A 13457-nucleotide genomic window follows, 5' to 3' on the forward strand; every position below is an offset into this window, starting at 1 on the left:
TCCTACGGGCTGCATTATGAGCAGTTCCCTTCCCGAGATAACGCCATTACCACGCATAGATAAGTGGCGTGCTCGCAAATGGGTTTTAAATGAACTGGCTGCGTTTTTGCATGTTCTGTACAAATCACTCGTGTACGATTGCTGCGGTAGTTCTCGTGCTGCAGTCACTTGAGTTAACACCAAGAGTCAATACACATAAAAGGCAGATGGCCAGAGAAAAGCACAAATCTTCTGCTGCAACACGAGCCCAGCAGCGCAGTCTTTGTACCCAAAATACCAAAGAAAGGACTTTTCCGAGGGGACCCACCCTTCTCGTGCACAATCTCAAAACCACGGATTTTGCACCCAAAAAAATAAAAAACCCTACCTTAAGGAAGGTTAATATTGTGACAGAAATATATGAAGCTTTCAAAACAGAGATTATTTTAAACACTTGCCCTGTTTTTTGCTGATCTGACGTCTATTTCCATGGAAACCACATCCAGCCGCCGAGCTGCTAGAATTGGGAGAGGTTGCTGTCGGAGTGGCTGGCTGGGCATGGGAAGAGCCATTTTCCAGCAGCATGGTGGAGCTTTTGTAGGGTGGAGGGGGCTTCAGATTCAAAATGGTTTGCCTGCTTGGCCATTCAGGATCACGCCTGGTACATTTACAGGGTTCCTGGCTCAAAACCCAGCAGTATACGCGTTGCTATCACACACAACACGTGTTTTTAAGTGAAACATCTTGAGTGCTTGGATTAAATTGCATTAAATGGTGCTGGAAGACAAAGAAGCCAAGAGATCGTGTCATCAGCTTGTGTTTTGCTTTATCATTCATTAATTAGCGTCCATGTGGATCAACAGCATGTTGGATGCTTTAATATTAACGCTTTTTAGTAAAATCAGTGAGCTTATCCTGGGATGATCTCAGGATTTCCCAAAGGAAATAAAGCTTCCTGGGCTTGGGGCTTTTTGTTTGGTACCTGTGACTGCCTTTAGTCACTCCTCATCCCCTGGAGAGATGATGATGAAGCATCATTTTCAGCTTCTGAAGAAGGGATGCAGACTGAGCTATAACTGCAGTCATGCAGGGGCTGTTCTCAGTGCTTTCCATCTTATTTCCTGGGCTCTTCACAGGAAAGGAAAAAAAAAAAAAAAAAAAAAGGAAAGAAAAAAGAGAGAGAGAGAGAGAGAGAAAGACGTGAATGTAACTTACCTTCCTTTGCAGACCAGCTTTACAGCCAAAATCATTTATTTCAGATAAGAGCTCTCATACGTAAGAGGCAATGTGCTGGGAATCAGATTTGGGATCTGTCCTCAGCTCTGACATTTTCTGTTCTGTGTTGCTTACACGGAGACTCTTTACTAACCTCTTCACAACACCTGCCACCACTGGTTTCAATTTAAGCCAAAATCTTGGAGCACTGCTGTAATACAAAGAGGAATTACAGCCCTTAGCAGCTGGAAATGCATGGAGACGATCTCATTTTTGGCCTCATTGCAGGAGGGTTTTTATTTTTGGAACATTTCATAAGACCCGCTTGTTTGTGTGGAATTTATTTTCGTCGGATCTCAATGAGAATGGAGTATATGAAAGGCTTTTATTCAATTTGCATTTGATTTGTGTTTATCAACACTTTTACTGGGATTCTAAACAGACTCCTTTCGGCAAGCCGAGCAGCGTGTGGCTGCAGCAGCTTTTGTCTCCTGGGCTCCTCATCACCAAGAAGAGCTTTTTGCTCTAATTCCAGTTTTTCAAAAAAAAAAAACAAGCATCATGACGAGAAATTTCCTTCAAAATGCCACCATTTAACCCCCCAAAAAAATAAAAATAAAAATAAAAGGCTCAAGAAGGAACACACTGAAGCCCAAATCTAACCAGATCAGCCAGATGAATCAGACCAATTTGTGCATCTTGGGACACTAACGGACCACAGCAGAACCTGCAGGAGATATTCCCAGAGTGGGAAGGGGCGAAGGCTTTTACAGACTGGGGATTTGAGTTGTTCTCAGGGTCTGTGGCTGCCAGTGATGAGTGCACCTGCATAAAATCGCTGCCCTCGTGCTGGTCACAGCAACTGCTCGCTGCCAGCTCAAGTGGAGCTCGCTCCCGGCACAGACGAAGTGTGAGACCCCTCGGCTTCGTCTCAACACGCTCTGCTCCCCGAGAAGCAGATGAATCAAGGTCTCATCCCGAGGACTCCTCGTACGTGTGAATTTAGGCCGTGGCGCAATCAGATTTAGCACGAAGATTAAAGAGTCTCCTCTGACGTGCTTATCGCAAGACCCCACAAAGAGGCTGACAGAATTAGGCGACGACTCAGCCCACGGCAGCTCTTTTAACTGGCAAAAATATTTAATCTCTAATAAGGAAGTGCGCTGAGTATAAAATTGCCACCCTGAAGCACCCACGGTGGACGGGCTGACAGCTTGTTTGTTAGGCAGAGGAGGTTGTAAAGCGCCTTTGTAAGTGACACGAGCAGCAAGTGCCTCTCCGAGCCTGGTAACAGGCTCCGTGTTGGTAAAGTTCAATTTAAAGCCAGAAATCCAATACACTGACCTGAACCAGCCATAGCCACACTTCCACAATAAATAACATGCTAGAGGAGATGGTAATTGAAAAGAAAATTGCTCTCAGAGGTAGAGAGAGGGGCTGCAAGGTTTTTTCCTGTCCGTGTTTTTCAGGCTTTGTGCTCACCTCCGGCAGATCTTCCTCCCCTCGACGCGGTGCTGGCACCTACGTGCTGCTGCCTGGAAGAAACGTCCTGCAGGAAAAATTGGTGGCTGCAGAGCTCTCCCTGATCATCAGGTACCAACACGTCTCAGCCCACGTGCAGCCTAGGAGCCCGTGGAAATGAAGAGGAAAACACGACTTTCAGGGAGTGTCTGCCTCCCCGTGAAAGCTCTCCCCTGGGCAAGGAGTGCGTAAGGTAATTGGTGTTTGCTTACTGGTGGGGTTTAGGCTGACACTGTATTTATGCTGAGATACACCATTAAGAAAATGTTCCCTTTGGAAAAAAAAATCGCACTTGCTGGTGTGCTGTTGGAAATGATTTAATTTTTTGACATCAGGCAGGGCGCCTGGCTCCCGTTGTGGGTTTGCTCTTCGAGAAATTCACTCGAACTCACTTAAGTCCTCCATAAAAAGAGACAAGTAAAAGACGAGTAAAAAAGACAAATAAAAGCACTCACCACAGATGGCGATTGCGCCTGCAGCAAGAGAGATGGAAATATAAATTAATTGCTCTGAAATTGGGGCAATATAACCCTGAGACATCACACTCAGCTCTTAACACACAACGGCACCGCACGATACCCACATACTGTGGTGATGGGAGCTATAAGGCTATGAAGAGGGTGGAAAAATATGATAAGCTCCTAATATACTGATGCCAGAGGCTCCACGAGCACTTTGCTGTCCTTGCAAACCATCCCCCAGCACACGGGGACGGTGACAGACCCTGAAGGTTTGGCAGAGGCTCGTGGGCACCTTAACCCCGGGTGCAGCCCCGTGGCTGTCAGAGCGCTGCCCTTCCTCCCAGGCCGGGGCACAGAGGAGCACTGCCCTCTCTCCTGGCGTGTTTTTCGCTCTTTGTTTCCTCAGAAAATGGGGCTTTGTGCAATCGAAGCCCTTCCAGACCTCGGCCTCGTCTCCCGTCCCAGCTCCCGGCTCTGCAAGCCGCTCCCTGCCCCGCCGGTAAATATGGATGAGATCTCAGCGGCTCGAATTCCACAAGTTTCTTGAAAACAGATGGCTGGGGAGAGGCAAGAGCGAGGGAAAGGCTTCAGCACGAGCCCGACTATTATTAGAGACCGGAGACTTCGCGCCGGGGAGAGCTGCCGCTCCCTGCAGCGGGGAGCATTTCGGAGCCACTGGTTTCCTTCATGCCACCAGCAGATCCCCCAAGGCACTTGTGGGGTCCTGGGAGCAACCTGCCCGATAGAATAAGCGCCCTACACGTGGTCTCAGCCCCATAACACCCAGAAACACGCAGGGAAAGCCGGCCCGGAGGTCTCCTCGCCTGGCTTCCCCCTCCTTGCTCTCAGCATCCTCGCCGCTTTCCCCTCCTGCTCCCACCCGCGGCGCCGTCTCCGCGCTTCCCATATGGAGTGCCGAGAACTTTGCCACTCCACGAAGCCTCTGCACAGCCCAGGGCTCCAAAATAACCGAGCTGCACCACCCAGCCATGGCAAGGGGCTGCGAGAGAGGCGCTAAGAAGGGCTTTACGGCCGGGTTTTTGCACGGGAGCCAACGTGAGAGGCACTAATTACGTCTCAGAAGTGCCAGAGTCAGCCCCTTCAGCTGGGATGGAGCAGGGGAGGCAGCACGGCTCTGACAGCCACCTGGAACAGCAACGCACAGGGAAGCCATAAAATATTCAAGAGCGACAGAAGATTCCAGCAAAGACATTTGCTTTAGCTCTTTGCAAATGAAGGGGACTGGGGGGGGGGGGCTGGGAAGGAAAGCCGGGTGTCGCACTAATTATTCCCTCTCTCCTAATTAGTTCCTTGAATTTAAAATATGGGCTCAGCTCGCGCAGAAGCTCGGCGAGCCCATTGTGCTATTAATACATCCCTGGCGTGATATAGTTAAAAATACTGCCACCCTTTCGAGACAAGATGTGGCTCGGAAGTGTCACGATGGGAGGAGCTGAGGGATGGAAACCCTCTTAAAGGAGTACGGCTTCCCCGGCGTCAAAATCCAAGAGGAATGGGCTTGGCACGACCCCCCAGGCCCAGCCTGCCCTCCCCGAGTGCACGTTTGGAAATAATTCTTATTTTTTTTTGCAGGGATCTGCAGGTGGATTCGCAATTCTCAGGTGCCTGGCTTCCTTCAGACGGGCAGGGCAAGGTCAGATTCGGAACAAAAGGCAGGATTTGGAAGCATCCCCGCTCCGTGCAGCCACACTCGGGGAACCCACAGGTATTTGTCCTGCAGTGGAAGCACAAATTGTGGGCGAGATCTGGGTCAGACACCGCCGACACAACACCACACGCCTCCTCCCACGGGCTGCGTGAGCCACAGAACCAAGACAGGGGGGTTAACAGCACCTTCCGACCTCCTGGCCACATGGAGCAGAGCTTCGTTTTCAGATCCCGGTGCCTCCAGGACAAGCAGCAGCTCCCCTCCCAGCTCCTCCCGTGGTTCTGCATCCACGTGGGTTAATTCCTGCTCCATCCCGCTGGCTGCCTCCAGTCGCAGGGAAACAATACCTGAGCTTCACGTTTGCTCGGTGCTGGTTGATCTCTTTTCCCCCTGCTCATTTCAGTCCATAATGGATCAATATTTGTGTGTATTAAGAGAAAAAAAGACCGGGCACGTCCACCACGGGCAAACAAAGGCAGCCCTTCACGGGGGAAAGCACACCTCTGCCTTTTGGGCAATAAACCAGTGATCTGCAGCCTGGGCTTCCTCCTAAACCTGGGGGAAATGACCAAAAATGATCCCTGCGATGCGTTTTGGGGTATCCCAAAACTAGAGAGACCCCACCCAGCCCCTTCCCTCCTCCCGTGCCTCAGTTTCCCTCAGTCCTTTCCCTCCTGTTAATCAGGGATCGTTTCTTGTCCTGCTGCAGCCCAAAACAGGGCTCCTGCTGCAGAGTGCAAACTCTCAAAAAAAACACATTTATCCCCTCAAAATGCTCCAAATGCAGCTGGTTGGGAGCCTGCTGTGCCCGCAGCTTTGCATTTTGGTGGCCTGGGGAGCTCAGCGAGCATCGCAGGAGCAGCTCAGCCCCGCGGCATCGCAGCAGGGTACCAGTAAGTGTGTGCCCTGGCCCCGCTGTGCCACCCAGAGCAGGAGGAGCTGGTGCTCAGGGAGGTGACAAAATTTGAGGCGAAGCCCTCGTGGCTGCCAGCATCCGGGGTTTGCAGCCCGAGGCGGCCTGGAAGCTGGGTGACAACGTGCTGCCGAGCTGGGTGTCTCCCACCAGCTTCGCGCGGAGCCAAGTTCTGGTTTCCCATAGGAAAAAAAAAAAAAAATCGACACAAAAGCCAGCTCGTACTCACCAAGCGACGGAATCCCAGGAATTCTGCTCAAGTGGGTGCTGCTGGGTTTGGGGTAGGATTGGGGCGAGAGCTGCATCCACGTCCTGGCTGCTCCTCGGGGCTGGTGCCGCAGCCAGGCACTGAGCTCTTCGCCCAGAGCTCGTGGGGGTCTTGCTGGCACACACGGAGCTGCAGGGCTGCACACCTTGGGAAGCCATTGGGAATCCAGGCCTTGTCCCTTAAAAACAAAACACAAGAAAAAAAATAAATTAAAAAACACACACACACACACACACACACACACACAAAAACCCAACAACAATAAACCAGCTCCAGTAATCGCTATGGTAATTAAAAGGAGGTTTCAACGCAAGTCTCAATTTGCATTAATTAAATCAACCGGGGGAGCTTCGGTGGAGTAAACGAGGTTGTCTGAGGAGCAGCAAACGCTGCGGCAGGCTGGGGCTGCTCGCTGCACATTGCTGCACCTCCCTGCACCTCGCTGCACGTTTCTGCACCTCCCTGCACCTCCCTGCACCTCGCTGCCTGCACGCACGGGCTGGGAGGGTCCTGCAGCTGTGAGGGGCTTCCCAGCAAGGAGGAAGCCACAGAGAGCAGGGGCTGGGGAGGTTGGAGGGGAGGTTGGAGGGGAGGATGGAGGGGATGCAGCCAGCTCCGAGCTGCTGGGAGCCGCACGCCCGCTTGGTGCTGCCGGCTGTGAGCCCCGAGCCCGCGGAGCCGCAGCAGGTCGGCGAGCGGAGGTTGCGCTGCGGCGAGGCGTGGGGAAGAGGAATTTGCCCGTTCACACCCCGGCCAGGCTGCGAGCACAGCTGTGAGGGGAATACAAATGGGCAGCTGGGTTTTTTTGTTGTTGTTTTGTTTCGAATTTATTTTTAAAGGCACCGGTTTGAGCAGGAAAGCCGGTGAGACGCAAGGTGCTTGGCTGGAGGTGAGCCCTTCCCAGAGCAGAGCCCCAGGGCCGGCTGTGTCCCCATAACCAGCACAACCCAAAAACCCCACAGCCAGCGGGACCCCACAGCTTAAAACCCAGCTCTGTCACGTTCAGCCCCGCTCTGTAGGTTCAGGCTGACCCAGAGCTGATAAGGGAGGGTCAGTGGGGCAGCTGGCAGCCCAGGCTAACCTTGAACTGCTGCCTCCTGCCAAAATAAAACAAAACAAATCAAATCAAATCAAAACAAAACCAAACCTTTCTGGCCAGCCCCAGCGAAGCAAAGCAAGCGAGCTGGGAAGCAGGGCAGAGGTCTCCACCGCTTGGCAGTGGGGTCAGGGGGTGCTGGGAGAGGGATCCCACAGCAGCCGAGCTCAGGGGAGCTCAGAGGGGACGATGGAGCGGCCACAGCAACACCAGGGCTCTTCCCATCTCTCCTCATTCCTCTTCTGGGCAAGAAGAGAGCTGGGGACAGGGCCCCAGTCACTGCCTCTCGCCGTTAGGCAGGATGCAGAAGCACAGCCACCTCCTAACAGGCTCTGTCCCCCCCAAATCACTGCAGAAATCGACCTTGAGCGTCCCCACCCCACCCTCAGCATCTCAGCGTTATCACGCCCCAGCCTGCTCCCAGCACCAGAGGCTGTAAATCAGTTAAAAAATATCTCTGGAAGCCTCAAAAGCTTCAAAAGCACCGGGAGCTTCTGGTCCTGTCCGTGTCGGCCCTTTGTGCCACGGGGGGAGGACAGGAGATGTGTCCTCTGCCCTCACCTTCCCCTCACCACCCCAGAGCATCCCCAGCCCTCGATTAAAAGGAGACGGCGAGGAGGGGACGCGGCTGTCACATCGGGGCAGGGAAGGACCCTGCTGCTCCATTCCCCGCTTCCCCCAGGGCCCTGGGGTTTGCTGGCACCGGGCGAGGAACAGCTCAGGCCCCCAAACCCGAGGACACCTTGCTCCTGTAGGGTCCCACGAGCTGTGGCAGCGGGGGACAAAGGACGGGCAGGTGGCGTGCCACCACCCCGCTGGTGCCGAAGCAGTGCGTCCTGCAGCACAGAGCCCATACGGAAATCTGGGGAGGGTCTGCGGGGCCCTAAACCAGCAGCCACCATGCCACCAGGCTGCTTCGGGACAGCTGAGGACCGGACCCTCCTAAAAAAGCAGCCCCTGTGCTCACGGCTCCGGTATTGCTGGTTGTAGAGGCTTCTGGGCTGCTTCCAGCACGTGCTTGAGCCTGCAGCCTGCTCGTGGTGCTGCCAGGCTGCTCAGAGATGTTTCCTTAAACCACTTTCCTCCCCTCTTTCCCCTCCCCAAATTTTGTGCTTGAAGCCAGCGACCAGCTCAGCTTCCCGGTCAGATCTGCCTCACCTCCACGCTCGGAGCCCTTTCGCTGCGTCTTCACTCTGGTTCTTGTGGCCCCGCTTGCTCCGTCCCCAACCCTGCCCCTGCCACGTGTGCCCTCGAGCCCCACGCGTGCCAGAAGGCCACCACCCCAAGGATCCCAAGTCCTTGTCCCTTGGGGTTTTATTCCCCGAGCTCCTCAGCCCTTGCTGCCCCGCTGCAGCCCTGGGGCTGGGAGGGATTTCCTGGCACTCCTGGCGAGCGCCGCAGCCACGTCCCGCACGCTCAGCCCCCAGGCCCTGCTGTCCCCAGGGGCCCTCCTGCTCTTCGGGGCTGGCTTCCAAACGTCCTCGTGCTGGCTACGAGCAGATGATTCCCCGGTGCCCGGGGTTAGAGGTTGGAGAGGCAGGGAGGTGCTGCTGGCACCACCGAGTCGCCGACGCCGTCCAGGAGGTGCTCCCAGCGGTCAAAATCCTCCTGCAGGTCTGTGTGGGGCAGAGCCGGGCACGGGGTCACTGCGGCAGCTCCCGGCCTGGCCCCGCGTCTAAAAGAGGAGCAGCCACCGGGCGCCTTGCTTTGTGCAGCAAAGCTTTGGGGAGACCCCAAAATTTCCCAACCGGTGACCCCCAACCCTGTGGGGTGCCAGAGCCTCGGCCACAGGAGGACAGGAGCCACGTGGCTCATGGCCATATGGGATGGGAAGCCCCAAAACAACCCCGGGGAGGCAGCCCTGCAAGCTGAGGGCCCTCGTGCTCTCCCGAACCCCATCCAACATCCCCATACCCACACCGTACCGAGGTGCCTCTGCAGGAAGGCCAGAGCCGCCCGGCTGATGATGTCCAGGCCCTTGTGGGGGTCGAGGGTGCCCCCCACGTTGAAGATCCGCCTGACGAGCTTCCCGGTGAGGAAGGCGAAGTCGGTTTGGCTGTGGTGCACGGACCCCCTGGGGAAGGGAAGGGAAAGAAGGGAGCATGGAAGGGCTGCTCCTGCTCCCGGCCAGCTCCTCGCTGCTCCTTTTGGGGTTGGGGGGATCAGCGGGTGCCTGCCCCCAGCCCCAACTCACAGCACGGTTATGATCCTCGTCTGGCTGTTCCTGGAGCTCAGCCTCTTCATTTTGGCGATGCTTTCCGGCGTCTGGAACTTCTCGGCGTTGATGAAGAGCACGGGCCTGGGCACCTCCGGGTACAGCGTGTTCTCCAGGGGGAACATCCAGGCGTCGAGAGCCACCGCACACCTACACGGCACGGACACACGGCGCTGGCCTCGGGCAGCCCCCGGCCCCCCAACCCCTCGGGAGCATCCCCGGAGCTGCTCACCTGAAGCTGGGCTCCTTCACCAAGGCCAGCACAGCGGTTACACCCCCAAACGAATGCCCCATGACGGCCACTTTGGCCAGATCAACGCCATCCTGAAAAAAAAAGGTGACCCGGCGTGGCTCCGCACACACCCCCAGGAAAAACCCCATGAACCATGAGCCGATCCTGCCTGTGAGGGGCACCCAGCAGGGGCACGACCCCCCCAGCTCGACGAAGCCCCCCGGGTGCTCCCCCAGCTCCGGGCACCTTCAGCACGGAGAGGTCAAAGTCCGGGTGCAGGACGTTGGGGACGGGCCGACCGCCGCGCACGGCCTGGAAGAGCCGCAGCGCCCGCACGCACTCGTTCGCTCGCTGATGAACCTGCAGCGAGAGTTACCCCAGGCAATTAGCCCCCTGCTAATTACAGGCAGAGGTCCTCACCCTGCTGCTTTCCCCAGTGTCCCCCCCAGGCTCTTCTCTCTAAGCCTGCAGGGCTGCGGTGAATTTTTTTGGGGTGTTTTTTTTCCTTTTTCTCTCTGATTCACTCCGTCTGCTACCACAGACCGCTGGAAATAACCAAAAGCCCCCGAAATCCCTCAGTGCTGAGCCGTGCCGGGGTCACGCTGCCCTTCGGCCGAGCCTCTGCTATATTTATAAAAATAATCATCTCTGCTGGATTTATTGTTCCCTTTCAACGCAAAATTTCAGCACGAGCACGAGCTCGTGGGGGCATTTTTCTGGGGAACTTTTTCCCTTGACGGTGCCCCGTGCTGTGAAATGGGGTGGACGTGAAGCAAACGGGCTGGGAAGCAGCACCCGTAGCCCCCCCCAGCCCCCCCAGTACCTGCATGTTCCGAAAATAAAACTCCTTCTGCCCCGGGGGCAGCCGCTGGTGCTGGATCCACTCCTCCTGCCCGCTCTCCGCCGCGCAGAAATATGTGGCCGAGGCTGAGCCGTCCCTGCAGGGGAGGGCAGGGGGCACATATGGGGGGGGCAGCACCCCTGCCTTACCCCTGCCCTATATCCAGACCCCTGGCGGGGCCACCAGTGGGGTCGTTTCCCTCCTGGGACCGCCGGACCCGCAAGGCAGCGGGGTCTGGGTGCCAACCTGTGCTCCAGCGCCGCCACCACGAAGCCCCGGGACGCCAGCTCCGTGCAGAAGGACGAGTACAGGGTGCTGTGAAGGGTCCCAATGGGGTCAGGGCTCCCACCCGGGTCCCCGTCGCAGCTCCAGCCCTAAATCCCAGCCCGTCCTCCTACCGAAAAGCCCCCAGGCCGTGGGAGAAGATGACCAGCGGGTAGCCGCCGCTGCGGGGTTTGAAGGGCCCCTTCCAGCTCACCGGCACCCTACAGGAGCCTGCGGGGAAGAGAAGGGACCCCAGAAAAAACGGGGGGGGACGGGCAGCGGGGTGCTGATTCCACAGCGGGACCCCACTTGGCCCCGTCACCACCCGCAGCACCCTCCCCACATCCTCCTCGCACCGGGGATGGGGTTTGCGGCCTCAAATCCCACTAAGGGAGTAGGGTCCAAGGTCAGGGGTGGCACCCGGGATGGGGTCGGGGTGCCGGGTGCCCCCTTACCGAAGGCGACGTGGAGCAGGGGAGCGCCCCAGCGCGGGCTGCGGCCGCCGAATTGGGCCATCCCGCGGCTGTACTCGTAGCGGGGGATCCAGCGAGGCCGCTCGGCCCCCGCCCGGGGCTCGCAGGGGTAGAAGAGGCGGAGGAAGAGCCCCTGGGGGAGAGAGGGGACGGGGGGGGGGACAGTGTGGGGACACCGGGGGCTGTGCCCTGCGCCCCTCACAGCCGTGCCCACCGTGGGACATCCTCGGTGAGCTCAGGCTGCTCGTCCTCATCCCCGTCCCCGTCCCCATCCCCGTCCCGTACCTGCCGTGTGTGTCCCACCATGACGTCCACGCAGCCCACGCTGTGGGGTCCCTTCCCCGGGGGCAGCGCCAGCGACTGCTCCCCCCCCATGGCCCCTGGCTGCAGGCAATGGGTCAGTGGCCGTGCCCCGCACCCCAAACCCCATTCAGCCCTTTACCCCGTCACCGAAACCCCGCGTGGAAGCTGATATTGGGGGGTCCAGCCCCATACCCAATGGGGCTGAGGGTTTTTAACCCATCCCCTGCCCCATTTGCCCCCCGCCGTCCCCATCCCACCCCAAAACCCGGCCGGGCCCTACAAGGGGAGCGCGAGCAAGAGGGCAGCGCGGGGCTGGGGGGGCTCAGAGCCCCCTGGGGACATGGGGGGAATATGGGGGGGACATGGGGGGCACAGCCCTGTCCCCATCCCCCCCCCCCGCAGAACTACAGCTCCCGGCATGCCCCTGGCTGGGGACTACAGCTCCCAGCATGCCTTGCAACCCCCCTCCCCCCCCCGGATTGCACAGCCCTGCCTGCAGCTCCCAGGGCTCCCCCCAGTGCTCCCAGTTACCAGTGCAAATCCCAGGGCGCTCCCAGTGCTCCCCCGATAGCTCCCAGTGACCCCCCAATAACTGCCAGTGTCCCCCATGACTCCCAGTGCCCCCCAGAGCTCCCAGTGCCCCCCAGAGCTCCCAGTACTCCCCCATAATTCCCAGTATCCCCCATAGCTCCCAGTACCCCCCATTGCTCCCAGTGCCCCCCAGAGCTCTCAGTGTCCCCCCTATAGCTCCCAGTGACCCCCATAATTCCCAGTATCCCCCATAACTCCCAGTGCACCCCGGAGCTCCCAGTGCCCCCCAGAGCTCCCAGTGCTCTCCTATAGCTTCCAGTATCCCCCCTGGCTCACAGTGTCCCCCCCCCCATAACTCCCAGTACCCCCCAAAACTCCCAGTGCCCCCCTATAGCTCCCAGTACCCCCCCCATAACTCCCAGAGTCTCCCAGAGCTCCCAGTGCCCCCCAGAGCTCCCAGTATCCCCCAGAGCTCCCAGTTCCCCCCCATTGCTCCCACTGCCCCCTCATTGCTCCCAGTGCCCCCCCCCCCAATAGCTCCCAGTGCCGTCCTATAGCTCCCAGTATCCCCCCCTGGCTCCCAGTGCTCCCCCATAACTCCCATTGCCCCAGTAACTCCCAGTGACCCCTGTCCCAGTTCCTCCTCTGGCTCCCACTGCCCCTCCCACAGCCCCCCGAGCTCCCAGTTACCCTCTGTGCCCCCCAGCTCCAGCACCCCCCGGGCACCAGTATCCCCCAGTACCCCTCCCAGCACTGCCCGCGGTCACCAGTGCAGGGGGACACAGCTCCCAGCACACACCAGTGCTCCCAGTACTACAGCTCCCAGTGCCACGCTTGGGCGGGGACTACAGCTCCCAGTAGCCACCAGTGTGGGACACAGTGCCCAGTGCTCCCAGTGCAAAACCGGAGCTCCCAGTGCAAAACCAGAGCTCCCGGTGCCACCAGTGGAAAACCAGAGCTCCCAGTGCAAACCCAGTGCAAAACCAGAGCTCCCAGTGCAAAACCGGAGCTCCCAGTGGGAAACCAGAACTCCCAGTGCAAACCCAGTGCAAAACCAGAGCTCCCAGTGCAAAACCAGTACAAAAGCAGAGCTCCCAGTGCAAAACCGGTACAAAACTAGAACTCCCAGTGCAAAACCGGAGCTCCCAGTGCAAAACCAGTAGAAAACCAGAACTCCCAGTGCAAAACCAGAGCTCCCAGTACAAAACCAGAGCTCCCAGTATAAAACCAGTGCAAAACCAGAGCTCCCAGTGCCCCACTCACCCCCAGTCCCACCAACCTGTGGCGCTGCCGTGCCCTGCCTGCCCTGCAGCCGGGGCTGGGACGGTCCCCACGGTCCCCACGCCCCCCCCAGGGTCCCCACGCCCCCCCCCAAGCCCCCCCCCACGCCCCCCACGCGTGGGTCCCGCTCCCCCCCCCCCCGCTCCGTGCCCTGGCTCCCCCCCCCGCCGTAATCCCCTGGGGATTAAAACTCCC

General features: G+C 58.0%; 1 protein-coding gene and 1 long non-coding RNA gene across 3 annotated transcripts; both read right to left on the reverse strand.

Annotated features, from left to right (window-relative positions):
• Nucleotides 1–4043: 4043 nt before the first annotated feature.
• LOC309886516 lies at nucleotides 4044–7897 on the reverse strand. Of its 2 annotated transcripts, none has more exons than XR_014318943.1 (3): nucleotides 6523–7897; nucleotides 5988–6204; nucleotides 4044–5394 (listed from the first exon to the last, which is right to left on the reverse strand). It is a non-coding gene; the product is annotated as an uncharacterized lncRNA (long non-coding RNA). The 2 variants fall into 2 exon arrangements; XR_014318944.1 differs by having other exon boundaries at nucleotides 4044–5400.
• Nucleotides 7898–7954: 57 nt separating this feature from the next.
• On the reverse strand, nucleotides 7955–12897 carry PAFAH2 (platelet activating factor acetylhydrolase 2). The gene is made up of 11 exons (XM_082777451.1): nucleotides 12749–12897; nucleotides 11433–11531; nucleotides 11130–11280; nucleotides 10809–10905; nucleotides 10657–10725; nucleotides 10393–10507; nucleotides 9816–9929; nucleotides 9570–9661; nucleotides 9317–9487; nucleotides 9048–9196; nucleotides 7955–8738 (listed from the first exon to the last, which is right to left on the reverse strand). The coding sequence occupies exons 2-11, from the start codon at nucleotides 11520–11522 to the stop codon at nucleotides 8644–8646; spliced, it is 1143 nt and encodes a 380-aa protein (XP_082633577.1). The 5' UTR covers nucleotides 11523–11531; nucleotides 12749–12897; the 3' UTR covers nucleotides 7955–8643.
• Nucleotides 12898–13457: the final 560 nt, after the last annotated feature.

Source organism: Aythya marila (genome assembly GCF_965140915.1).
Source record: "Aythya marila genome assembly, chromosome: 22".
In the NCBI taxonomy this organism is placed as follows: Eukaryota; Metazoa; Chordata; class Aves; order Anseriformes; family Anatidae; genus Aythya; species Aythya marila.